Source organism: Phyllostomus hastatus, unplaced genomic scaffold (genome assembly GCF_019186645.2).
Source record: "Phyllostomus hastatus isolate PE091 unplaced genomic scaffold, TTU_PhHast_1.1 phas_contig_148, whole genome shotgun sequence".
Lineage (NCBI taxonomy): Eukaryota > Metazoa > Chordata > Mammalia > Chiroptera > Phyllostomidae > Phyllostomus > Phyllostomus hastatus.
In genome coordinates this window covers 21,132,665-21,158,174 of record NW_025333607.1, presented here as the reverse complement: position 1 = coordinate 21,158,174, position 25,510 = coordinate 21,132,665, and the positions used below count along the sequence as shown (strand labels likewise).

The following is a 25,510-nucleotide window of genomic DNA, read 5'->3' as shown; positions in this document are numbered from 1 at the left end:
TCTCTGCCCACTGACTGCGTGTAAAAAATCCTGATTTAGCCTTTCAAGGGTAAAACATCCCAGGAAAAGTGGGGGGCACTCTTCCCAGGCACCCTACTGCTCTAGCTCCCAACTAACCTGCCAGGCAACCCAAAGACCATGCTGACCACAGTATCTGGGGCAGTAAAGTGAGGGCGTTGAAGTCACTACATTTTGGAGTAATTTGTTACACAGCAGTAGATAACTGCTATTGTTTGTAATTATGCTTTTTGTCCTTGTATCCCCACAGGTATTAAACAGCATGACTCTAAGTTACCACAAGATATAAAATATGTTATTTCCAGTTATTTAAATGGCATTTTTAGTTCACTCTAAATTGTGGAACTTTTACCGTAACACTGATATATTTTTAAAACATAGATGAATGTTTTTAATAGGTAGAAAAGAGAAACTTCAAAATTTGACTTATTAGAAAGCAAAAATAATGTAGCAACCTAGCAACTATACTTTGTGCAAATCTACCATTCATATCATTTAAGGGTCCTGTTCTCCTGAGCAAAATGTAGACATTTATTAAAGTATTGAATCATCACACTGTCATTTGAATGAATGGCCATATAAATTATTATACTATTAATTATAATTGAAATGACCATCTATACCTGGATCACAGGGAAAAGGTCACATGGACATGCCTTCGGCAATAGAGAAGATACATTCCCCTTCCTTCCACCGAGATGGGAACGAGAGCTAGGAAGCCTAAAGACAGACAGAAAGAATAAAACCTTTAGTAAAATAATCATATAAGAAGAGATTTCTGCACATGAACCCATGTGCACAACACATCATAATGAGATTCCAGTAACAAAAAGCAAACTCAAATTGACTCAAAGAAAAACAAAGCATGCTTCCAGCAACTCGTCCTTCTTACAATAAATTTGTCCAAGTACACAGATTACTATTACAAGTTCTAGAAAAAGGCCATCAGTCAAAATCTTTGATCTGCTGTATATTAACTGCATATCTCAGACTTTCTAATCTCTCTAAGCCTGAGTTCTCCAAACTACAAAATGAAGATAGTAGGAGAAACTACCCCATAGGGTTGCAGATTCTCATAAGTTTATCAGCCATTAGTAACTGGTACCTACTGAACTGATGGTCATCATTGCTCTCAAATGCCCACTTTTCACTCTCCTAACAAATTTACATGATCTTTCTCTGCAGCAAAAGTAATTGAGGAATGCCTGTGATATTTTACAAACAACTCATTACAGACATTCAAAAAGCACGCAATTCTCAGCATGCCCATATTTTACAGAGAATAGAAAGAGAAAGATATCTCCCTAACTCATTTTAGGGGGCTAACACAAACTCAATATACAACTCGTCGAGGGTAACATGAGAAGTGATAATAAATAAATTTATTTAATTGATGCCCATTGTTGAAAAACTGATATAAATATATTCACAAAATGAACAAAGTAATGTATTTAAAAATAAATAACCAGCTTTAAACTATTCCAGAAATAGATCATCATGTTAAAGGAAAAACAAACATTATTAACATTTCAATGGATATAAAAAAAAGAATTTGAGAGAGAATTCAATACGCACTCACAATTAAAGGAAAATAACAAGAAAGAAAAAGTGTTAGAAAAGTATGACTAAAGAACTCCTTCAGCTCAGGCGGGTTATCTACGAAATAACTGCAGAAAAAGAGCGCCGATCATGTAAGGAAAGGCTCTCTCTACGGTTGGGTACGGACAAGGGTGCCTGCTGAAGCCCCTTTAACTCAGCATCTCCCTGGAAACCCGAAGAAGTGCAGTAAGGCTACACAAGTAGAGAAAAGAAACAAGCATTGGAAAGCGACAATGAAGTTGCCATTGTCCACACAGTAGATTCTCCGCTGCTGCCTATGGACCTTTCCCTTCGGGGAGCTGGTCCACGCGTCTGATTTCCACAATTAAATCTCTGCCCCAGTCCCCACCATGGCCCCAGTGCCCTGTCTCTCCCTGCACAGCCAGTGCCTCCTGTGAGGGTTCCAGTAGCTGTCTCAACGGGAAGATATCTAGAAATGGCTGGCTTTCCCTGACATTGAATCTGTTCCCCCCCCCCCCATTCTTCCCAACACCATCTACTTGGAACTCACGCCCCAAACCTAGGACTGGGTCTTCCATCTTCTGCATCCAATCCACCGAGTCCTATAGGTTGCATGCCCTGTGTACCCCAGGCTGACCCACTGACACAACCCGAGTCCACGCCAAGATCAAGTTTCACTTAGTGTTTCACACCACTCCCTCCCTTTCCCCTGGGTTCACACACAAGCCAGCACATTTGCGATAGCGTTTGCCACCCACCTGCTATGGGAGGCGCCCACGTGTTCGCCCCTCTGAGGTCCGCCTGGACTTGCTGGTTCCCTTGCTAGTGCATCGGCACCAGCGTTCTTGTGCATATCACTAAGTTATTTCGTTTTTTAAACTTTTATTGTATTTTTGACATTACCCTTTACTCCCCTTATACCTCCACCCCCAGCAATCACCACACTGTTTGTTGTGCATGTCCATGAGCCCTCTTTCCTTCCTGCTTGACCCCACCACCCCCTAACCTGCCACCACTGCTAGCTGTCAGCCTGCTCTCCATCTGTGAGTCTGCCCATTTCCCTTGTCAGTTCGGCTTGTTCGTTAGATTCCACATATGCGTGAAGTCATATGGTATCTGTCTTTCTCTGGCTGGCTTATTTCACTTAGCATAATGTTCTCTAGGTCCGTCCATACTGTTGTAAAGGGTAACATTTTCTTTTTTACAGCTGAGTAGTATTCCACAGCCCAAGTATCCAACAATAGAGGAGTGGATAAAACAACTATGGGTCATTTACACAACATCACTAGTTTAAAAAGATTCTTTCTATTGCCTTATTTTTGCCAGCCTCTGGAGATCAAAAGTTGAATAGTGGTGTAGCTTTGGTTATGTGAAATCTCTTTGCCAGTGAGAAATATTTTTACCAATGCACGTAGTGTTTACGAGGTGACAGCTGGGACTATAATGTAAGAAGAGGTGGCGGCAGGCTCCCACACTGTGGCTAACCTCGGACGGTGGTTTGACACCATCTTGCAGTCTTCGTCAACCTTGTGTGGGACTCGTAATTCTGGGAAAGGATTTCTGTGGTCGACTCTCTATCAGAAGTCACCTGGAAGGCAGATCATGCCTCCACTTTGTTGAGCCCTTCATAAATTGTCTCCATTTAGTTCCAAAACCATGAGGAAAAAGGCAAAACATCATAGTAGTTTCATTGTCAGACATGTTTTTGCAGTGCCAAATTTAATCAGAATAAAAACAGGCTCATATTTCTTTCTCAACTTTACATTCCAAAATTCATTAAAAAAAACTCAAAAAAGCTGCACATAATAAAGCAGAGAAGGAAAGATATGTCTTTTTAAAAATATTTTATTTATTTATTTTTTAGAGAGGGAAGGGAGAGAGAAAGAGAGAGAGAAACATCAATGTGTGGTTGCTGGGGGTCATGGCCTGCAACCCAGGCACGTGCCCTGACTTGGAATCGAACCTGCGATGCCTGGTTCGCAGCCCACGCTCAATCCACTGAGCTATGCCAGCCAGGGCTGAAAGATATGTCTTTACTAGGTGCTGGAGTCCGGCTCCAGCAGGTCCAGGGATTCCCAGTGGAGGGGTGCTGTCAGCGGAGGAATGACACGAGAGGTGTAGTTTCAAGCTCAACAGCCAGGCATCTCTGCTGGGCTCTTGAGTTCTTTATTTTTTATGCAGCTGGGTGTGTACATGTGGCATATGTGAAAGCAATCAAAATGAGGTTTTCAGGGCATATTTGCATTGTCATTGTTCTGCAGAAAATATGACACAGACATAATAGGAAGTAGCTGTCCATTGCATATTATTGTGCAAGCTTTTAGCTCCTAATCTTTGCAATTAATCAGTAACATGTTTTACCACTTTATGTAACACCTTAATTTCTGTTTTTTTCAAAGATTTTATTTATTTATTTCTAGAGAGGGAAGGGAGGGAGAAAGAGAGAGAGAGAGAGAGAGAAACATCAATGTGTGGTTGCTGGGGGCTGTGGCCTGCAACCCAGGCATGTGCCCTGACTGAAAATCGAACCTGCGATGCTTTGGTTCCCAGCCCACACCCAATCCACTGAGCTACACCAGCCAGGGCGAACACCTTAACTTCTTAAAGCTTAATTTAATTTTAATCTATATATTCTAAAGCTGCAAGCTGGGCACGTAGCTGCACGCGTAGCTGGGCACAGGATTGTTTTAGCTCACTGGCGAAGGCCATGCGGAAGGCTTTCGTGCTCAGTGTGGTTAGAGCCTGTCTCTCACTTCTCACTTCAGCGCCAGAGCCCTGCCATCCTGTGCAAGTAATAATCTTTGTGTTGCTCAGTCCATTCGGCTGCCTCCCGTTCACCTCGGTGTTGATGCATTTTTATTGTTTGTTTCCATATTTGACGTCTGACCTCTTTTGGCAACAAACACCATGGGGGCCCGGATCGCTTAAGTGCCTCATAGGAGAGGAGCGTATAATAATCTTTCCAATACCCATTTATATTTGCCCATCATGTCCCTTTATGACAGATTCCGGTACAGGGTGAAGGGGGGTCAGTGGGCCTAGGAGTCAGAGGTGGGACAGACCATGGATACTGCTACAATGCTGACCAAATGTGTTTTTTGAATCTCTCTCTTATCTCCGGCGCCCTGGTTCTAAGGAATTGTGTAATAAGGGTGGGTGTAGGGGCTTTTGTAGGGAGTAATCCTAGGAGTCTTTTCCATTCCCACTCTTTGAACTCTCCCACCCACTTAGGAGGACACCGTGGTGGGGAGTCACTCTCCAATGAGCTGTCATTTTCTTGCTTAGTTCCGAAGAACTGCATTTCTTCTGGGGAACTGCCGTCTGTCCCGGTCCCGTGGTAGATCACGTAGACCCTCGGCACGGGCAGTGATACAGTGATTAGGCAGAGGAGTGCTGGGTACTTTCCCTGCCGTGTCTGCTGTGCGGACGCACGGTTCCCCCTGTGACTGTGTCAGACTGCAGGGCTGGCCTGGCTCCTGCTTGAATGGACTTAACAAGAGGACTGTGGTCTCTCCAATGAGCTGAATTGAAAAGAAGTTTGCTGTTTGTCTCCTAGCCAAATGAAATTACTCAAAAAGTCAGAGGAAGGCGAATCCATGTAATGTGAGTAAATCAACTGCTATATTAGGTTAACAATCTATTCTCACCCTTCAAATAAAATGTTATATTGTCTGTGAATGTCCCATTCTCTTGGCTTTATCCACAAATTTTCTTTTCTACTCCTGGGTCCTCTGAAAATCTCCCACTTCATTTTAGCAGATGTTAAACTGGTAAATTGCCCCCACAAGTAGGAGGAAAGAATATAAAAATCAATTTGCAAATGAGTCTGAATTTTCCGTTAATTTTATTCCCATGCTTTGATTATTGTATGTCATAAGGAAGAGAATTTGAGTTGTAGTTCATGAATGAAAGGAAGAATAGGAAAGTGTTGACTGAGTTAAATACTTCCTAAATCACAACTAAAATATGCCAGGAAGAATGAATCATTCTGGAACAGTAGGAGTTAGTTTGGGGAATTAAAAAAAAATCTATTGCAGTAAAGTTAAAAGGGTAGGCAGGAGTAGAAACCTTTGAACATTAATCATTGACAATATTGTATAAACACATTTTTCTGATAGTGGACGGTTACCAGTATAAAAGAGTATTGTTTAAAACCCACACACACACACACATGCGTGTCTGCACACATACACACTTCCCAGAGAAAGGATTTACTGAAAAATGAAGGTCTTGTCTCACTTTAGCCACCATCTACTTTTTAACGTAACACCAGACATTCTAATGCCTCGATTTTTCCTACCCGAAAAAGAGAGTGGAAAAATATTTCCAAGCAATATAAATATTGGAAATGATCTTAGCTGTTTCTAAATAACATATGTGTGTGCAAGGCTTGACTTTCACCAAATGTTGAGGTGCGAGTTTTTCCTGCTGAATAATTTCTTCATTTCCCATGTAACGCCTACATCGACATCATTTTAAACCCCGTCCTTACAGCCTACTTAAGAACATCATGCTTTGAAATCCTATATTTTAAAGTTAAAGCATCAAAACTTTGAAAACCCTCCAATTTTAATTCTATCTTCCGTTAAAATATAGTTCTGTCAGTTTCGGGCATGCAACATAACGACTTGTATCTAACAGATACAGATACAGATCTCTGTGTCTATGTCTAGTATCGCATGATGTGCTCGCCGTAATAAGCCCAGTGACCATCTGCCGCTGGGCCAAGTTACTACGACATTACTGCCTATTTTCCACGTGCTGCCCATCGCATCCCCATCATGATCTTAAACCCGTGGCTTTTCAGTCTGTAAAGTCATTTCTTAACATCAGTGTTTTATAAAGAAGGTCAAGTATACCATTTTTCACCCCCATTTTCTCATTCAAACATTTTTATCGAGTCCTGCTGTGGGCGATTGGTGATTCCAGGCAGGAGGGGTGCAGGGATGAGGGAGATGGACTAGCAGTCAACCCAACAGCAAATTTCCTCTTTTTCTCTACGTCTCACCGTTTGCGAGTGAGCCAGTGTGCACGTGCGTCCTGACCGGAAACACCACCCCAGCCAAGCCGTTACCTCTGTAGCGCTTCCGTTGTAACCACCTAGTCCTCCCCCCGGCCCTGCTCCCCTCCATATGGGTCAAAACTCATGATACGAGCTAGGATCTGGTCTCGCTGGGTTTTGCTGGATGAGTTTAGTTGATCTGATAAAATTATAGGTAGTTATAGTTTTATAATTTAATATAATATCTCCATCCCGGGAGTAATTACTTTTGCATTTTAAAGGCCCTCTTCAAATACAAATTTTAGTTCCAAAAGAATGAACTCCTAACAGTAGGAGAGCCAGTAATTGCAGATGGCAAATATTATAATGCGTTTTCCTTGGGTAACATTGTCCCAAAGCATACTGCGTGGGAACCTAGTAACTTCATACTGCACACACAGGAACATGTGTGTGCATGTGTGTGTCCGTGTGACTGTGAATTAGGCTTCACTAAAGAACTGGGGTGCTGAGAAGTAATGAGGGTTTAATGGAAGTTTTCGGGGAAGGTATAACATTGTAACTCGGGAGAACACAGTGACTTCAGGGGGAATGTGCAGTGCGGTGGAGGGGACAGAAAGGAACCCCCCCCCACAGGGGCGGTTACTCAGGAGGCTGCAGGAGTTGCCGGGGCGACAGGTACCAGGAAAGAGACGGAAGCAGGGTGGTGGGAACAGGAACGCAGCGTGAGATCAGACTCCCCGGTGGCGGCTCCGGGCGTCCTGTGCACTGAACGCCAGCTGAGTTCGGGAGGCAGGGAGAGCGAGGAAGCGTTTTCCTGTTTATCTTCGCAGCTCTCACCCCTCGTCTGCTGTCTTCACCTGTATATGAATTCTGTTAGAGCAGTTAACCCATCTCTAATTGCCTAGATGTCCACTGAGCTCTAGAACATAATTATATATATAATATATATCATTCATATCATTGAGGTTTAATTATACGTATTTATTCAGTGAGGTGTAATAATATTTATATAGACACATACATATACATACATCTGTATCACTTAGAATAGAAGGTGAAGGATTGTTTGGTATTGTTACCATTTTATTATTAAGATGATTCAATCATTACATCATTAGCTCTCACGATATCAATAGCTGTCGTGAACTAGTGAGGAAAGAATAGTTTTGATTGGAACCTAAAAAAAGGAGACTTCTGAGTAAAATTATTTTTCATAAAATATTAAGACTGTTTTTCTGACATGTTTAAGAGGAAAGGAAAATAAAACTGTTTTGCTCTAGAATTCAGGAAACAATTCTCTTTTTGAGCATTTCATTAGTACGAAACATTTAAAAGCATTGCACCAGTACAATAAGACAAGAATTCAAACAGTTTGAAGAACAGAACAATGTTTTTTATACTCAATGTTGCTGAAGTGAAATAAATCTGCTTTACAGCGTATTTGGCCACTTTCACACTGGGTTGGACTCTGTATATGGAGCGGGCAGTCTCATATTTAGGCCTTGGGAAACCAAGTGGCTTGCGAAGGTTCACTGAAGTCTATTCGCAGCCATGTAGCGGCCGTGTGGGCCGCAACCCTAGAACAGGCAAAGGTGCCGATGCATGCATGTACGTGTTGGTGACACACATGCACACACATGCACTGCCCCCGATGAGTTGTTTTGATTCCAGCAATAGGATCAGAACAAAACTCGGTGCTTAGAGATGATCTTTTGTCCTCTAAGAAGAGGAAGCAGTTTTCACAGACATCAGCCTACTCACGCCCAGGAACCGTGTGATAAGAAAACAGTCTGTGAGACTTTTATAACACCATTTGTGCAGTTGGTCTCTATCACAGACTTGTCCTGGTATACTAAAAACAAAAATGATCAATTTTAAAATTTTACCCTGGTTTGAATTTCTGTTTAAAAGCTTTTTTTTCAAAGGATATTTGATTTCTGCAAATCAACCTGGATTGGTTGAGTACACTTTCCACTGCCGTTTATTGCCATCTGAAGGGCTGTTACCTAGCAACCACATTGCAGAAACTTCTAGTACTTTATATCAAACAGGAGCTCAGAAAACTCGGTGAGGCAGACTTTAAAAAAAATCTGACTTATTTAAGTGTAATTAACAATTTTATTTTTCATAAAGCCAAAAGGACTAGAAAATAGATTTGATTCATATCCATCTATGAATTTGTATCCTTAATTATACTTGCTTATTTTAAAAGCTCTTAAAAACAATAAAAAATGACAATAATAAAGAAACCAAGGACCTCACCCAATTCTGTTACTCTAACATTCTTATCTCTTAAGAACTGTTTCCTACCTTTCAGGTAGTTATAATTAATAGTATGATTTTTGATTTTACAGACACTTATTTGTGCTTATTGGACATACATGTGCATGCATGAACATACATGCAGAATGCAGCATCTCTATAAAACTGGGATCATGGTTCACTGGGTAACGATGGAGTTATATTGTTTGGCTACTCACATTATTAAAACATGTTCTTGGCATGTATTTCAGGAGAGTTTATACAAATATAAAGGCAGGGAGGGGGAGTGTGCGCCCACCCCGGCCCTCGGTGGGGACCCCCAGGGTAGCGGGCGCTGTGCCAGCCAGCAGCGGAGCAGAGGGGTCCTGGCCCTGATCGAAATAAGCAGAAACTGTAGCAGAGTGGGAAGATATGATGAAATGTCTATCATTCTTAAAGCGGAAATGCTTTCTTCAACAAGGAAAGGCCATTAGATGCCATAAAGGAAAAACGGGCAGATTGAATAGTTGCTAAGCAGCGTGGTCTTTGCAAATATAAGCCGGACTTTGACCACACGGGCCATTTTGCCAGCAAGGAAGAGAGTTTTGGGAAAGTGGTTTGTCTACAGCACAATAACCCAGCAGTTAAAACCCAGTTATGCGACCACATCTCACAGACAGGGAGGCTGAGAAATGTCATTTCCTCCTGGGTAGCCATACGCCCAGCTGAAATTTGGGGGGGAGGGGGTGCCCTGAAGCCTCTAGCACCCCAGGGAGAAGGAAGGACGGCTGTGGGTGACAGGCACTGGGTTTCCACCGCCACTCGAGTCTTTGTCCACCCCAGGAGCCTTGTACAATACTTTCCCTGCAGAGTAAGCTGCTTGTCCATTATGATGGAGAACACTTCCAAGTGACAGACGTCATCTGTTGCAGCCAGCTCCAAGTTCAGGCCGCCTGGGCGATGCAGACTCGGCCCCAGGGGTGCCCGAGTTTCTGGCCTGGTCTGGCGACAGACGCAGAAATAGAGCAGTTGTTTGCCTGCACCTCCAGCCCGTCTGCCCACACAGCAGGGCGCGAGGTCACTGTGAGGACATGCTGACTTTCGGGACAGGGAAGGAGGGGAGACCCCAGCAGTCCTGGGCCCACCGCAGTGACGGAATCCCGTGGGACACGAGTGGCAGAGACTGTCCCATAGATTCCTCGATCGGCCACCCGTCCTGCTCGTGGAGAATAACTCCTGTGTCTGTTCCTAAGCTCGGCCCCCGGGTCACCGTTCTTAGTGACCACAAAGAAACAGAAATTGGAGTAGATGACTTCCGGCCACTTCGACCAAAATTATGCTGGACCCTTTCTTTGATTTATGCAAATGAAGGTTATTATCTGGTTGAATAGTTTATCATATTCCTCTCCTTGTGTCAGTCATTCATATTGATTAAATTGGTATCTTTTTCGTGAAAAAGGTACCGCATTTACTTTTTCTCTAACAAGGAATTCCATGATTATGAGACACTAACTTCTCAACATGAGACAACGATTTTCAACCTAGCAGATCAAATGCCTCCTTTTTACACTAAATATTTTGTAATGCCTCCTTACTAACCTGCAGTGAAATTCAGATCATGTAGCCATCCATACAAATATACTTCATGTAATTAATATAATACCCTAATTATAATATGAAAAAGAAACCGAAGGGATGACGCATAGTAAAGAGGCACGTATTTCAATATGTAAATGCTCAGGTACGAATACCCAAGGGACACAATGAAAAGAGAGGTGCTTACTGACACTGGTAATATTAGTAATTAGACATCCTCAATTTGTATGAATGACTCACAGTGCTAAACAGCTGTGTTCTCTGATAATTCAGGGTTTACTAAATAGCTTCCACTGAACTGCAGAAAAAAAAGGCATCTGTGAAAATAAGAATGGTTACCTAAATTTTTTCAATCTCTCCTGCCTTCCAGTTCCTCCTGATCACTGTAGTGTCCCATCCAGTGACCCGTGTAACGCAACCCTCCCTCCGCCCTCCCCCCACACGGGCACACACAGTCACTGGGGGGAGGGGTGTGTCCCCGGGCTGAGCAGCTACACCTCCCTCCACTGTGGCCTCACCCTCCCAGCGATGTAATTTCTCATGGTTTTTCATTGTTGAGTTTCAATATGGACCCTGTGGTTACTTTTTTTCGCCATGAGGTAAATCAGATGGGATATTTTTAAACTGTCACACAAGCACGGCTTTTCTCACGGTCTCCGACGAGGAGGATTATGGTTTGTACATTCCAGGAAGGGACAGTTAATAGTTACACGTGGTATTGCGGATGTGGCAATCATATCTTCCAAATGCTCTGGTACAGTTTGGATTTTAAAACACTCTGTCTTATGTCATAAAAAATGCACACTAATTTCCGGTGAAGTGGTTTCTTCCATAGGTCCTCGGTCACAAGGCCTCTCTCCAGGGAGGGTTCGGTTGGGTACTCAGGATGGTTTTTCTTTAGTTTAGTCTATTCCAGTTAGGTCCTGGGAGGAGTACCGCTTCCACTCACTCCTCTGCCGTCTTGGGTTTCCCCTTGTGCACTAATTTCTTAGATCTGATTTATTGCCAAACCTACCTGCACCCACCCCCCGTGCAGAGGAGGCACAAGGAAATGAAACTCTTTGACAAAGCCGCCAGTTTTGTTGAAGGCGGAACTGGAGTTGGGTGCTCCTTCTCTGTCAATTCCTAACTCATGGTCTGCTACTCTCTTGTTTTAAATTTGATTTTTAAATTAGTTTACATTCAATATTATTTTGTTTTAGTTTGAGGTGTGCAGCATCATTGTCAGACAATCAAATACTTTACGAAGTGGTTTCCTAGTATTTCCAGCACCCGCCTGGCACTGTACGTAGTCCACACAGTATTCCTGAGTTTGTGTCCTGTGCTGTAGTAGCCTCTCTTAAGAAACAGTTTTCCTGGGGAAAAAATTACACGTGTAAAATAAGATCTTTAAAATAAGCGTATTTATGTGGTGATGTTTGTAATTTTATTCGTTGTTTTATTTTTCATATTATTTTAAACTATTACCATCCCAAGGTAAATTATTCTAATGTACCTATTTTATTTCAAATAGATCACGTGGTTTGTGAAGAAGAGTTTAAGTACGCCATGTTGGCTTTGAACTGTATATGCCCAGCCACATCTACGCTTATCACACTACTGGTCCATACCTCTAGAGGGCAGTAAGTACATCTTTTCTTTAAGATAGTGCATTTTAAATTATATGTACATATTATAAAAATAAGTGGAGCTGTGCGATTTAGAAATATAGCAAGCCGAGGTGTACAGCTAGACATGTACCTGTACTTGGATTTGTGTGTTAGCTTTGTCTGAAGCAGAGACAGTCAGGCAGGTACAGACCTGTTAACGGGGCCGAGACACAGAGAAACTCCACAGGGATTTGCTGTCTCTCCTAACTGATCTGGAGATCGCCTGTCCCAGCCCCAGCCCTAAGTGTCACTAGTCAGGCCCAGGGTTAAGGCATCGCCTCTCGGTTTGAGATGAGCACTTAGCAAATGAAGCGTTCAAGAACAGGGCGACGGCAGTCGCCAGTGTGGGACCTGAAAGCTAACTTTTTCTACTTCTGAGATACGTTTTTAGTCTTTCTGTCTTAAAGCTATCTATACACAATTGACTTCAAAATTAAAAAAAATTCCCAATGATCACAGAATGATAACAGAATCAGAGATACGATTAGCTAATGTCATGTAAGAAATCGCTTTTGTATGCATTTCAAGGGAGATGGGGGAAGGTCCCGTCATCGGAACACGTTGTTCTCACTGACGAGGCTTCAGTTTCGTGAAACACCGAGGCTGCTGCTGACGCGGGCGGCCACGGAAGATGTGGTCAGGGCGCACGCTCCCCCCTCCGCATTTGGAGGGGAGACACCGCGCATTTCCTACCGTGTCCTATTCTTCATTGCATTACAGACAAAAAGTTGATTTTCTAAGGAAACTTCACTGTGGTTTTGTGGTTCTGATTATTTAAATTAATTGATAGCTATTTAAGTGATGTGCCAAGTTGAATTTATCAAGGAAAAGGAAAATTCTTTCTTGGAACTTAGATGGGATAAATTGGTCATTGAAAATCAGTAAATGCCTTGCGGTATTTTTAAGCACTTTTTGCTCTTTCCTTGGATTACGCCTGTGCTCTATTGAGATAGTAAGAGTTTCTCAGAGGCAGGTTTACTCAAGTTTGGAATACAAATATTTCTATTCTGTACACTTACAAGCTCTTCTTATCTGTCGATGGGAAGAATAGAATAGGATCGAGGATGTAATTGTCTTTCATTGAAGAAAGTGTATGGATTGCGAATAAGTTGAATAAAAAACTGAAAATTCTTTTGACACCAATGAATTGAACACGCATGGAGCTCATCACACTGTACCTCTGTCACCGAGTCATACGACCTCCAAGATAAATCGTTTCACAACTACACGTCACAGAAGCGTGGTGTCCCCAGGACGACTTTCTTTAGAGCTGCTTCAGTGAGATGTAACTCACATACTCTACAATCCACCACTGAAGTGTAAAACTCAATGTTTTTTTTAACATAGCCCTAGAACTGTGCAGCCGTCACCACTGTCTAACTTGAGTATGTTCCCCACCCCATAAAGGAACGCTCTACTTTTTGGCAGCCTCTACCCTTCCCCCAACTCTTTTAGGCCCAGGCAACCACTGGTTTCCTCTGTCTGTAGATTTTTCCCACTTGGGACATTGTCTACTGCGTATAAATGGGGTCACACAATGTGTGGGGGGGGGTGTGGACCTGTTTCCTTCACTCAGCATACTGTTTCCAAGGCGTGTCCATTCGATAACATGCCCGAGTCCTTTGTTTCTCTTTATGACTAAATAATATTCCATTGTGTGATTACATGGCATTTTAGCTTTCTGTTTGTCAGAGGGTGGATACTGGGGTTGTTGCCAGGATTATAAGGTGCTCTCGCACACTTGACATGCGTGTGATGACTTTTACGTGGACCTTTGCGTGCATTTCCTTTGGGTGTAGATTAGGGGTGGAAGGGCTGGGACACGTGGGAACACTGTTTAGTCCTTTTTAGGAACTGCCAGGATTCTTCCCGAAGAGAGTGTGACCTTACGTGTCCGCACCAGCGATGCACTAAGGTTCCGATTCCTTTGCATCCTCAGTAGTGCTTGTTACTGTCCGGGCTTTTGACGCCACGGTCCTCGTGGACGAAAAGTGGTGTCTGCCTGTGGTTGGGGTCTGCGTTGCACTGACAGCTCATGACTTTGCGCATCTCTTTATGTGTTTCGTGGCAATTTGTGTATCTTCTTTGCAGAAAAGTCTATGCAGATCCTTTGCCCATTTTAAAATCGGGTTATTTGTCTCTGATTATTGAGTGTCAGAGTTTTTACGTATTTTAGGTACAAGTACCGTATCAGATATATACCATCACTGGAATATAGTTAACCCAACAGAAAAGCGCTTAATTTAATGTGTTTAGTGTATTTATGAAGAATATTGTTTGGCTAAAGGAATTTATATCATTTCCCATATTATGCTTTCGTTGAAGATAAAGTCAAGATTCACTTACTGAGAAAACAGGTTTGAAGTTTTGCCCTTGAGCCTCAGCTGGCGTTAGAAGGCTCACACAGGTTGATTTAATAATAAGAGAACAAACTAGACAAGACAAAGGAGAGAGATAAAGCAGTCAAGAACTGGAGGTCAAAGGTCAGCTCTTTTGGCGACAGCTGTCCCTCTGGTCACAGTGACGATGGAGCTCCTGACTCAGACCCAGTGTTGGACCGACCCACTCGGCCGCCACCGCCCACTCCGTAGTCACCTTCCTCTAGTGGAAACGGGGACACAGAGGGAAACCACAGGTTAACGATGAATTGCTTATCTCTGGGTTTTTATGTCAGAGGAGTATTAATGCTTTTTAAACAATTGTATTCCTTAAAAATACAACTTTGGAGTCTACTAATACAGTCAATACAGCTCCCAAGGCTGGTTAACATTCTTAGGATCTTATAATTTCTTTTTTTTTACACGTTTTTGTTTTTTCTTTTTTCTTTTTTTTTAAGATTTTATTTATTTATTTTTAGAGAGGGAAGGGAGGGAGAAAGAGAGAGAGAGAGAGAAACATCAATGTGCGGTTGCTGGGGGCCGTGGCCTGCAACCCAGGCATGTGCCCTGACTGGGAATCGAACCTGCAACGCTTTGGTTCGCAGCCTGTGCTCAATCCACTGAGCCACGCCAGCCAGGGCAGGATCTTATAGTTTCTATCCTATTATTGATTAATATTTCTGTCCCAGTTCTAGTTGGTCTGTAAGTCATAAAGGAACTTCGAGATGATTTCAAGTAACTGTGCTCCTTGGATTCACCGGGAGTTTGTCCTGCCCTCCAGCACTGCACAGCTTCTCCCTTCGTTGGCCTTATTACATGTGGAGGGTTCAGCGCTCTGGCTGTGGTATTTCTGATGGCTAATTAAAGTAGCATTTTGATTTATTGGACGATCTTGCTAGAACGATGAATGTAAGTTTACCGTTTGGATGGTAATTGCTGCAGGACAGTAACCACGGACCAGGGTAATCTGGGCAAAGAAATGCCTAATTATCAGTCTAGTTAATTAATAGACACAAGTGATTCAGCTTGATGACATTTCATCCTTAACAAATTTCATTTCCTTTTTATTTTCCTTTCAATTTACTTTCATAAGAACCTTTTCTTCATTAGTCCATCCAAAAGGTAATACCGTATTTTTCGGGCTATAAGATGCACCCCCCCCCCAAATTTGGGAGGAAATGCAGCGGCGACCCTGCTCGTGCCTTCTGTGACCCTGCTCCACCATAGCCCGCCCCCCGCCCCCCGCCCCCCACCCCACAGCAGGGCAGATGAGCTACATGTGGAGCATAAGACGAACACCCCCCCGCCTCCCAAATTTGGGGGGAGTACATCTTACAGTCTGAAAATACGGTATTTTTGGTCCCAGTGGTCATGGATAGGACAGAGAGAGAACTGAGGAGGAAAATATTGCCAAGTTAGAATTTACAGAACTTGGCCAGGGATACGATCTGAACGCAGTTCTCTTTGAATTGCTTTTGCCAACCATGAAGCCAATACGTTTCTTTCTCCCATTCACGTCTTATCGCTCCACCATTCAGAATCTCCAAAGATGCCCCATCTTAGAGGGACAGCGGGCAACCTTCCCCCAGCGGGGAACACAGAAAAGAGAAAAAAGAAACAAATATTCTCAAACACCAGTGTGGACGCCGGGGAACTAAAAGCTTGCTGTCGGGCAGAAAGGGGGATCGGGAGGAGGAAATGTTTGCTTTCTGACGCGGACGTGAGTGGTGGGGTTGCTGTGATCCTGGGCTCCTGGGCACAAGGGGGGGCATTCAGGTACAAATCCTGGGGGTTGGGAGGAAGGACGACTGAACACTTCCCCCCCGCACCCCCCAGCAATCATTACTTTTAGGAAAGGGTGGAAAAGAGGAAAACAAGTGCAGCGTGGCACTGTGGACTGTCGAGGAGTGAGGCGATGGAAGGGGACCCGGGTGGTCAACAAAGCAGAGGGGTGGGGACGGATGGAGCCCACGGAGGTCACTGGTTCCCAGGGAGTTCTGAGAAGACAGCTCCAGACAGTGGAGACATCCTCATCGTGAGGAAGGACGAGGACAGAGGACATGTCACGGAAGTGTCCTCGGTGTTTTCCACGAAGATAAGAAACACAGTGAACTCTCTGTTGCACAGAAAAGTTGAGAGAAGCTTTTCCTGTGACTGTTTTTTTCATGTGAGCCTGTATGCATTTCTCTATTTTTTTTTGTTTGCTTTTAAAGTTAGATTTGCGGGGTGAGCATCCGAGAGGAGGAGGAGAGAAGGGTGCGGTGAGACAGCGGGGGTGAGACTGGGGACCGCCGGCACCACCTGGTGTGTCCCACGGGCAGGAGGGGTGGCCGAGGGCTCGTGCGCAGCAATGTCGTTGGTCACAAAGCACAGTGTCGCACTAACTGAAAATACGTTCTGCCTCACACAGCAGGACTCAGTGGAGGGGTGGTAGCTATTTGACAGATCCAGGCCGGGGGACCCATGTTCGGAACAGGCCGTCTCGCTCCACAGCGTTATCAGGACACCTGGCCCTTCCCGTTTTCTCCGTCCGGCACCTTCCCCCGCAGACCAGCACCCTTCAGGTTCTCTCTGAACTCACTCGCGCCCTCCGCCTCGGGCCGTTCTCTTGCTCGGGTACGAAGGGACGGGGATAAGAAGGGGTGAGCTGAGAGTGTTGAAAACTTTCCGAACTAGAATATGGGCTTGATTCCAGTTCCGTCTGTTGGCAATGTAGATAATTTTCAATTAAAAATATATGAGTACATACACACACTTAGGTGCATACACATATATGCACATGACCACTTAGCATGGCAGGTCTGTCCTTTGTAAATAATCAGGTTATGCAGCGTAGGTAAGACAAGGCAAATGGAAGGATCGCATGTGGGGGTACACTGAGTCATGCAGAGAGCCGTGATCGCCCAAGTTTTATGTATGAAAAACCACGAAGGTCATTGTTATTTGGTAGAGGGAGAGCTGAAATCCAGTGCTGCGAACTTGACACAATTAAAATAACAAAGTATTACTAAGTACCTGTAGCATGATTGTTATTATTTTTGGCTAATTCTTTATATGTTATCTGTCAAAGAACCCAACCAAACATATTATTATAAAATATATGACTTTGAAGCTTCTCTCATCAACGTAGAAACTAAAGCCAGACCCTTTGGGGACTGCCCGGCCTACTCATAACTAAAATTCCCTGTTTGGTAGTGTTCATGCCGCGGAGGGAACTCATACGTTTGGGGAGGAAATGGGGCAGAGAGAAGTCACCCCAGTGGAGATGGAAGAGGATATAAGGGGGATAAATGGTAATGGGAAAAATACAATAAAAAGTCTTTAAATTAAAAAAGAAAAGAAATGGTTGGTCCCCCACCTGGGAAAGTCATCCACCAGCGAGCTGATTACATACCCTGTTTAACTCTCCGGCGCATCTGCAATAGTCATTTCATCCGCTTCTTTATTTATTTGCTTACCAATTATTCACTGAGCACTGAGGGTGTGACAGAGCCGTTCTAGGTGTTGTGGTTTCCACAAGGAAATCCACATAAAAAACTCCAAAATCGGGGAGACAGAAAATAAGCACACAAAAAATATGTAAGATATATACCGTCTCTGAGGCTGTCATTCAACAGAGAAAGTATAAGCTGGGGAAGACAGTGGGAAGTTCAAGATGAAATACCGAGTCCCACTTAAACGTTGGCATCAAGGAATCAGTGTCTCACCGATGACTTGGTCAAGTTGGCGTGGGAGCTGCACGGGTACTGAGACGTGAGCTTTCTGGGTGGCAGGGAAACAGACTCTCAGACGCACACACACCTGGCCGTGTGAGAGGCAGGTCAGGGCGGTCAGAGCAGAGGGACGGGCAAGAAAAGGCTCGGGTCTGAGAGGCAGCCTGGAGCCGGGTTGTCTAGGTCCTTCAGGTCAGTAGAAGGTTGCCCGCTGTCCCTCTAAGATGGGGCATCTTTGGAGATTCTGAATGGTGGAGCGATAAGACGTGAATGGGAGAAAGAAACGTATTGGCTTCATGGTTGGCAAAAACGATTCAAAGATTGTGTACATAATCTCAACCAGGGCACTTACATCTTGTCTGGGACAAGGGTCCGCTGTGGGAGACATGAGAAGTGCTCAGATTCTGATACATTCAAGGTGTTGGTGTCAGGACTTGTTGACTGACGGGAGAGGAAAGAACAGAAAGAGCGGGGTCTAGAACGATGGCAGGGTTTTGGATGGAGCAACCAGAAGGATACACTTGTCACTCACCACAATGAAAAGACCACAGGGCTTTTATTGGGGACACCATACGCTTAAGAGACTTATGACACTAGCACAGTTTCGTCCAGAATGGCGTCTGGAGGTGGGGGAGGACTCTCCAGTGAAGGCATACACTTGGCCTTGACAGCGTGTGACGGATTTGAAGACACGGAACTGGATAAAGACACCTTGCAGGATTATTTTGAGGACTCGGCATGCCATGCCAGACCACAGCAGGTACCCTCTGTTCGCCATCAGCTCTATTAACTGGTATCAGGGAGTCGGACTCTGTGTACATCATACTCATTTCTTAATTTGGCGTCAGACAGTTTGAGGTGGCAGGAGAGATGCTTCCAAGACAAGAGGACTTGGAGAACCACACATTGTATTTGTGACAAAGTGGAAAAGACTCAGCCCTTCTCACGGGTATTTTACATCTAAATCGGAATAGTTCAGAGGTCAGGCCAAAATATGGCGACCCTCATGATCAGAAAGGAATAAATGTTTGTCACTTTATTTGGATATTTTCTAGAACAATGATATGAACGAGCAGGTACATATCAGAATGTTTTTAAGGCACTAAAGAGTGAAGGTGTATGTCTTCACCAGAGGCAATCTTTAGAATCACTGTCTCAAGTATTGCAGAAATTAGTGTTAAATATATCTCAAACATGTGACTAAAGTACGTACAGTATCAGGCATTTTACTCTCAGGTGATGTATCACATTATCCCATCATAGAAGATTTTTATAGAGGGAAGTCAAATAGAATTATAGGAAGTATAAAAGTCAGTCTCCTTGAAAGATACAAGTTTTTAGAGGCCATTTGAAAGATTGTATGGAAGACCTGCATGATAAAAAGAATTCAGTAAGAGGAAATGATTAAACTCAGTAACAATTATTGTAAAATGCAGCAGAAGATGAGCATAAAGAAGGTAGGTGCCAAAGGAAATGATGTTTAAGTTATATAAATGTAAGCAAATAACAGTTTCTAAAAGATTCAGGTAATGATAGCACGTTATTACAATATGTTGAAATAACTTGACCAAAAAAGGGGACGCTTCAAATAGAAATCAGTTGGCAAATGATATAAATATCTACATTAAAAGATATAAGATAAAAAGATATGAGAACCCCAATGCCTCATTCCATGAGAACATGCTAGAAGTCAGGGGAAAGCTAAGTTGCTTTTATATTTTAGTATAATCAACTTTTAAGGGGTGCAATTTTGCAAATGTGTACCTTGGGGATGGTTATTTCATAAGAATCCCTTCATTAACTTACTGGGCAAGCATGTTATTTTCATCAATGGGATCTAGAAACTGTAGGTCTGGGCATTGTGGTAATGTTCTTTGTAAAATGAAAATTAACTTATCAACACTCATATTACTGTATTTTGCCATGCATGATGCACACTTTTTTGCCCAACTTTTTGAGGGAAAAATAAGGATGAGCATGATACATGGGTACTGCTAATTCTGTATCTATATAAATGCTTTAATTCTTTTATTTATGCTTATGCATTAAAGTGTAACTCTAGAAAGCAATAATGATATATGTATTCACAATAATACCCTGGAACATAACAATTGATTTCTAAATAACAAATAACAAAATAGATAAAACTAAATAAACTAAATAATACAAACTAAAACTAAACAAACTAAATAATAAATAACAAATAAATAAAAAAGTGAATTAAAAAATTAAAATGAAAGATTTTTCCCCTGAAAGTTCGGGCCCAAAACGTGGGTGCGCATTATGCACAGCAAAGTACAGGAAGTTTCATCCATTTTTTGTCAAAGTGATTGGTGTCTTTAGAAATACAAGAATATCTTCATTCCTGGTGTTTCCTTAGCTTGCAAAATCTATCATCCTCTCACCAAATGGTAGGCATTTGTAAAATCACAGAGAGATGGTCTCCTGTAACTTTCCATCATGAACAGGGTACTTGTGTAGATTTAAACTCAAGTGACGTTTGGGCTTTCTCCAGTACCTGCCTCCCCAGAGACCACCTGACAGTTTTATAAAATCTGCAACCACAGCGGGAACATATCAAGCCAGAACGCAGTGTCGTTATTTGTGTGAGTGGCATATAGACAGTGGTTCTGGTATTTCATACAGTTGTCCAATGTGTGTTCCCAGGCAGGATTCGTGGTGCTTTGGGATGGATAGTGGTACATTCTCTGAAAAATACAGTTGCATACTCAAGTAAGATTGGGGAATGCTAGTGAAACATTACATTTTTAATGGCTTTTGACTTTTACTTCTTTAGTTGAACTACTTCCACATTTAGAGAAAGTCACAAAAGTGGAAAATAGTCCCAAGAGCTCATTTGCACGCACCTGTGCCACGTAAATGCCTCCTGATATTCACATCTTACACGATCGCAGTGTAGTTATCAAAATAAGGAATCTATATTGATTCAGTGATTGGCCATATTAGAATTTTAGGAATTTCCCCCTTACGTTCCCTTTTCTCTTTTTTTTTTCTTTAAAGGTTTTTTTTAAAGATTTTTATTTATTAATTTTTAAAGAGGGAAGGGAGGGAGATAGAGAGAGAGAAACATCAATGTGTGGTTGCTGGGGGCTGTGGCCTGCAACCCAGGCATGTGCCCTGACTGGGAATCGAACCTGCGATGCTTTGGTTTGCAGCCCGTGCTCAATCCACTGAGCTACGCCAGCCAGGGCAGGTTCCCTTTTCTATTCCAGAATTCTCCCATGGCCTTTCCTCTGTGAGCCCACCTCCTTGAATCCCCTTGAATAACTTGATCAGGATTCTCTCATATTTTGAGAAATCTGGGCACCCTCTGCTTGGGAAGCTTCTCATAGCTCCTCATTCCTTATCAAATTAAATTCAAATATGACTGTTTTATTTAAGGGCTTCCCTGCTTTAGTCTTCATTTACTTTTATGTCCTTATCGCCCATGAGGCTCTTGTGTATATATAGCATGTTCTTCAAATAACAAGATCCTAAATATACTTTGTGGTTTCCGCCTCCTACATCTTATTTTAATGTTGTTCTCTCTGCCCTGAATTCATTTCTTCTGCCTTCTCAGAGGATTTTACTAAATCAGATATTTGGTAAAATATTCACCATGGTCCCCTCGAGAATATTTTAAGCTCTCCAGCTTAATGTGAGTTTTCCTTTCTATGAATTCACATAGAATTTTGTTACATTCTGCCAGAGCCTTTCCTTTTATGTGTTTATGTTATTCAATCTAGTCCGCTGTAACTTCATTCAAGGTAGAGAACACGTCTTAATCATTCTTACACCTTCTAGAATGTTTTTCACAGCCTGGATGCTCACTAAACATGACTTTTAAAAAAGACATAAAAGATGCACGAAGGACTCCTTGGGGCTCCTGGTCCAAAGCAGTTTGTGGTCGGCATGCCTTCATCCACTCTCCCTCATCGAGGTCCCCCAAAAGGACAACTCAAGAAATAAAACATCATATGCTTCCAACAGTGAAACAGAAGTGCAAGGGTGAGAGGCTGCAAGGAATCTGGAAGATGGAAAGTGGATAAAGGTGTGTTTTCTGAGGAAGCCCCAGTCCCAGGATATGTTTAGATGAAGCAGAATCTCTGGCTCACAAGGCAGTTCAATATTGAGTTTTTTGAGGTATCTCTTTACTGCTCTCCATGGTGGATGCACTCACCTGCGTTCCCACCGACACAAGAGAGAGTTCCCCTCCCTTTGCATCCTCGCCAGCACGTGATTGTTGCTGTATTGATGAGAGCCCCTCGGACAGGTGTGAGGCGATGTTAGGTAGCATGACCCGTCAACCAAGATGGCGCCAGAGTGGGTGGAAGCCACGCTAACCTCCTCCCAGGACCAAACAGGAATGCTAACTCCAGAAAATCTTAAAACTTGCAGAAAAGGAGGAGAATCTCAGAATCCTTAACTTCTGAGAAAAGGATTCATTTAACTAGTTTAATTGCAAAGAGATTTCCCGAGGCATATGGTTAACTCACAGAACAAGGGAGCCTCCTGTGTCTAGGCTAATCTCCCACACGCATTTCTGCCACCACACTGGCCAACTAGCCCTGTCATGGACCTTGACCTCTAAACACCCTAGATCCTCTGTATCTCTTCAGCCGCCCACTGCAACAAAAATGACTGTCCTTTTCCTGTCTGTTCCTCCTTTAGTGCACTTCCAAAACCAACTGCATTTCTGTGCAGTTGATGGGACTCAGGTCCCACATCGGCATCAAAGCTAAAAGCAAAGATCCCTACAAGTTGTGGTAAAGAGATGAAAAGTCCAGACCTGTTGGGTCTCAACAGGAGACTGGACTAGATTAAAAGCAACATAGGCAGTGGGGTGTGGCAAAGGAGGTGGCTGTTTTCTCTCCCAACTGGAAAGAAAAGGCAATCGTAAACTCCAAGAAAATAAAAAAGAAACTCTAATAAAGCAGATTAAAATATGACATAACACTGAACTAAGGCTGTCAGGAAGTAAAGAGCAAAGTTTTAAATTTTCTCTACATATTTTTCATTGTTCAGGCACCTATGGGAAGGTATATAGTTATAGTACTCCCAGTAACCCTTAAGTCAGGTGTGTTGCAATAATCATAGTAATGTGATCAACGCACACAAGTTTTCTACTTTTTTTCTCAGCTTTACTGAGATGTGATGTGAGTTTCATGTGTAAACCTGTTCTCTCTTTTTAATCTGAAGTCATTGACTTCCCTATAGCCAGTGAACAAAATACAAATATTTACCATTTCGACAATGTAAAAATAACCTCCCAGCCAACAACGCTTTGGAGTAAAAGCAGGGGGGAGAGGTGGGAGGGAGGAGCGCAGCCACTCTCCTGATCTTACACAGGAAAAATCGAGATTTTATGTCTGCAGTGGGTGGACCTGAGTGCTAAGTGTTATTTGAAGTTAAAGAGTAACTAGCTCGTCGGCAGATATGAACTTGCAACCTAGGAATGCTGAGAGCAGACAGGTTTTATCTGGCCACCAGCCTGGAGTCAGTGTGTCTCCTCCTTTTGAAGTGTTTTCTTTGACGCTGCCTTCCAGTGGCCGTGCAACACCCAGCTCCCACCGGCCTGCACACGTCCCTCTGTCGTCCCATCCGGCCTGACTCCCCCACTGCCCTTGCCAAGCCTGCCCTGGGGACCCTGGACTTGCGCTCCCAGAGAGGGATTCCAAAGAAATGTTTATAACAGCAATCTGATTGTACGCACAGCTCGGTGTCGGGAATCTCTCATAACTCAGAGAAGGAGGTTAACAGATAATGCCTACAATAATAGAGTAATTAAGTTAGATAACATATTATTAAGAGAAGCCTCAGAACTCTTTGAATTCAGCTCAGGATTTGGGAGCACTTAAGGAGGTGTTGAAATGTAAGCGATGAAGGAAGTAACGTGCTAGAAACAGCAGTAAGTGGGATGAAAATATTGTTGAAATTTGGCCATTCATTCATTCATTCATTCATTCCCTAAATCAGGATCTCACGTGTCCACACCGTGGGATGTACTGTGCGAGAGTTTAGGCGATGCCATGTGAACACATGATCTCTAAAGAGGAACATCTAACACAGGTCAGGACACCAGGTAAACACGGCTCATGTGTGCATTTGGAACGCACTGGGAATTCACCACCCTACATTGGTTTTCTTAGGAAAGTATCTTTCAGCGCTGGTCAGGTCAGTTTGCAGACCTTGGGAATCAATCAAAGGACAAAATGAAGGGACAGGAACGAGACAGACCAGTCACACCTAATTTCCAAAGGGCAAAAAAAAAAATCTTCAACTAATAAAATGTAAATAACAATGAGAAGAGCTTTGGAAACTTCTGTATTTGTAAGTACTAACCTTTTTGAGATGTAACTTTCCCGAAGACTTCTCTGGATATTTGAAAGTAAAGAGACAGCACAAAGAGGCTGAGCGAAAGACACTCAGTACATTATTCAGAGAGTGAGGGGACAGGGTACTTTAGCTTCAAGTTTTTACTAATGCTGAAAGCAGAACGCTAGAAAGCACCGGGATGTGCCTTGTCTAATGATAACGTTCAAGAGTCCAGAAGGCAGTTTCACTCTGATGAACGGATTTATTTTTTCACCCTACAGTTCAAAAAATAGATAAAAAAGATCTTTCCAGAATTTTATTGGTTATTTTTTTGCGTGTAAAAAGCAGGTAGCTCCCTGAAGTAAGGGACCCCTTCAGAAAGCCCCACACTGACATTTCCCGGGGACAGACCGGCTTGAAGGGTAGTGGGTACGGCCTCCTTCACGTGCATGCACACGGCCTGTCGGGTTTAACGCTCGAGCTCCATTCCAGTGCTCACTGAAGTGTGTCCCTTTCCAAAGTGTGATCCTGTTTTGCGGTCACTACTGACCATGCTTGGAACCCAGGGAATACTTGTCTGTTTCTACCCCACTGCATTTTTCTCATCCTGACGAAGGCGAACAGCTTTCCGGCTCCACCTAGCGGTAGAAAATTGATTCTCATCCTTTATACTTTAGTCTTCGGACTCAGATTTCTAGCTTTGCTCTCCGCAGACATAAAAGGCTGGGGAGGCCCTGCTGTGGAAGAGTGGGAATACGTATGTGCCCGAGCCACGCTCGCTGGTGCCTTATCACTTCTAGAGCTCATGAATGCTGTTCTCTCCAGATGATGATGCCTGTGGGTCAGTTCTGTCTGCACATGAGCAAGAATGCATGCTCCTCCAAAAACGTGGACTAGCTATTTGCTTTACAGCTTTACCCGGTTTAGAAGCTTCGGTAACATTCATGTGCTCTCTCCACCCCCCAAATTTCAACTCTGTTTCCAAGGACACAGCCTGACGTTTGTCAAAATCCTTTCTTTCACCAGCGGGAACTGTAG

General features: G+C 43.2%; 1 protein-coding gene across 2 annotated transcripts in view; it reads left to right on the top strand.

Annotated features, from left to right (window-relative positions):
- The window catches only part of KCNT2 (potassium sodium-activated channel subfamily T member 2), a 197,293-nt gene that overhangs the window by 111,892 nt on the left and 59,891 nt on the right, over positions 1 to 25,510 (top strand). For both annotated transcript variants that reach the window (XM_045817680.1, XM_045817677.1), the window contains exon 14: positions 11,931 to 12,039. In XM_045817680.1, coding sequence (XP_045673636.1) covers positions 11,931 to 12,039 — 109 coding nt within the window. The remainder of the gene's footprint in view (positions 1 to 11,930; positions 12,040 to 25,510) is intronic.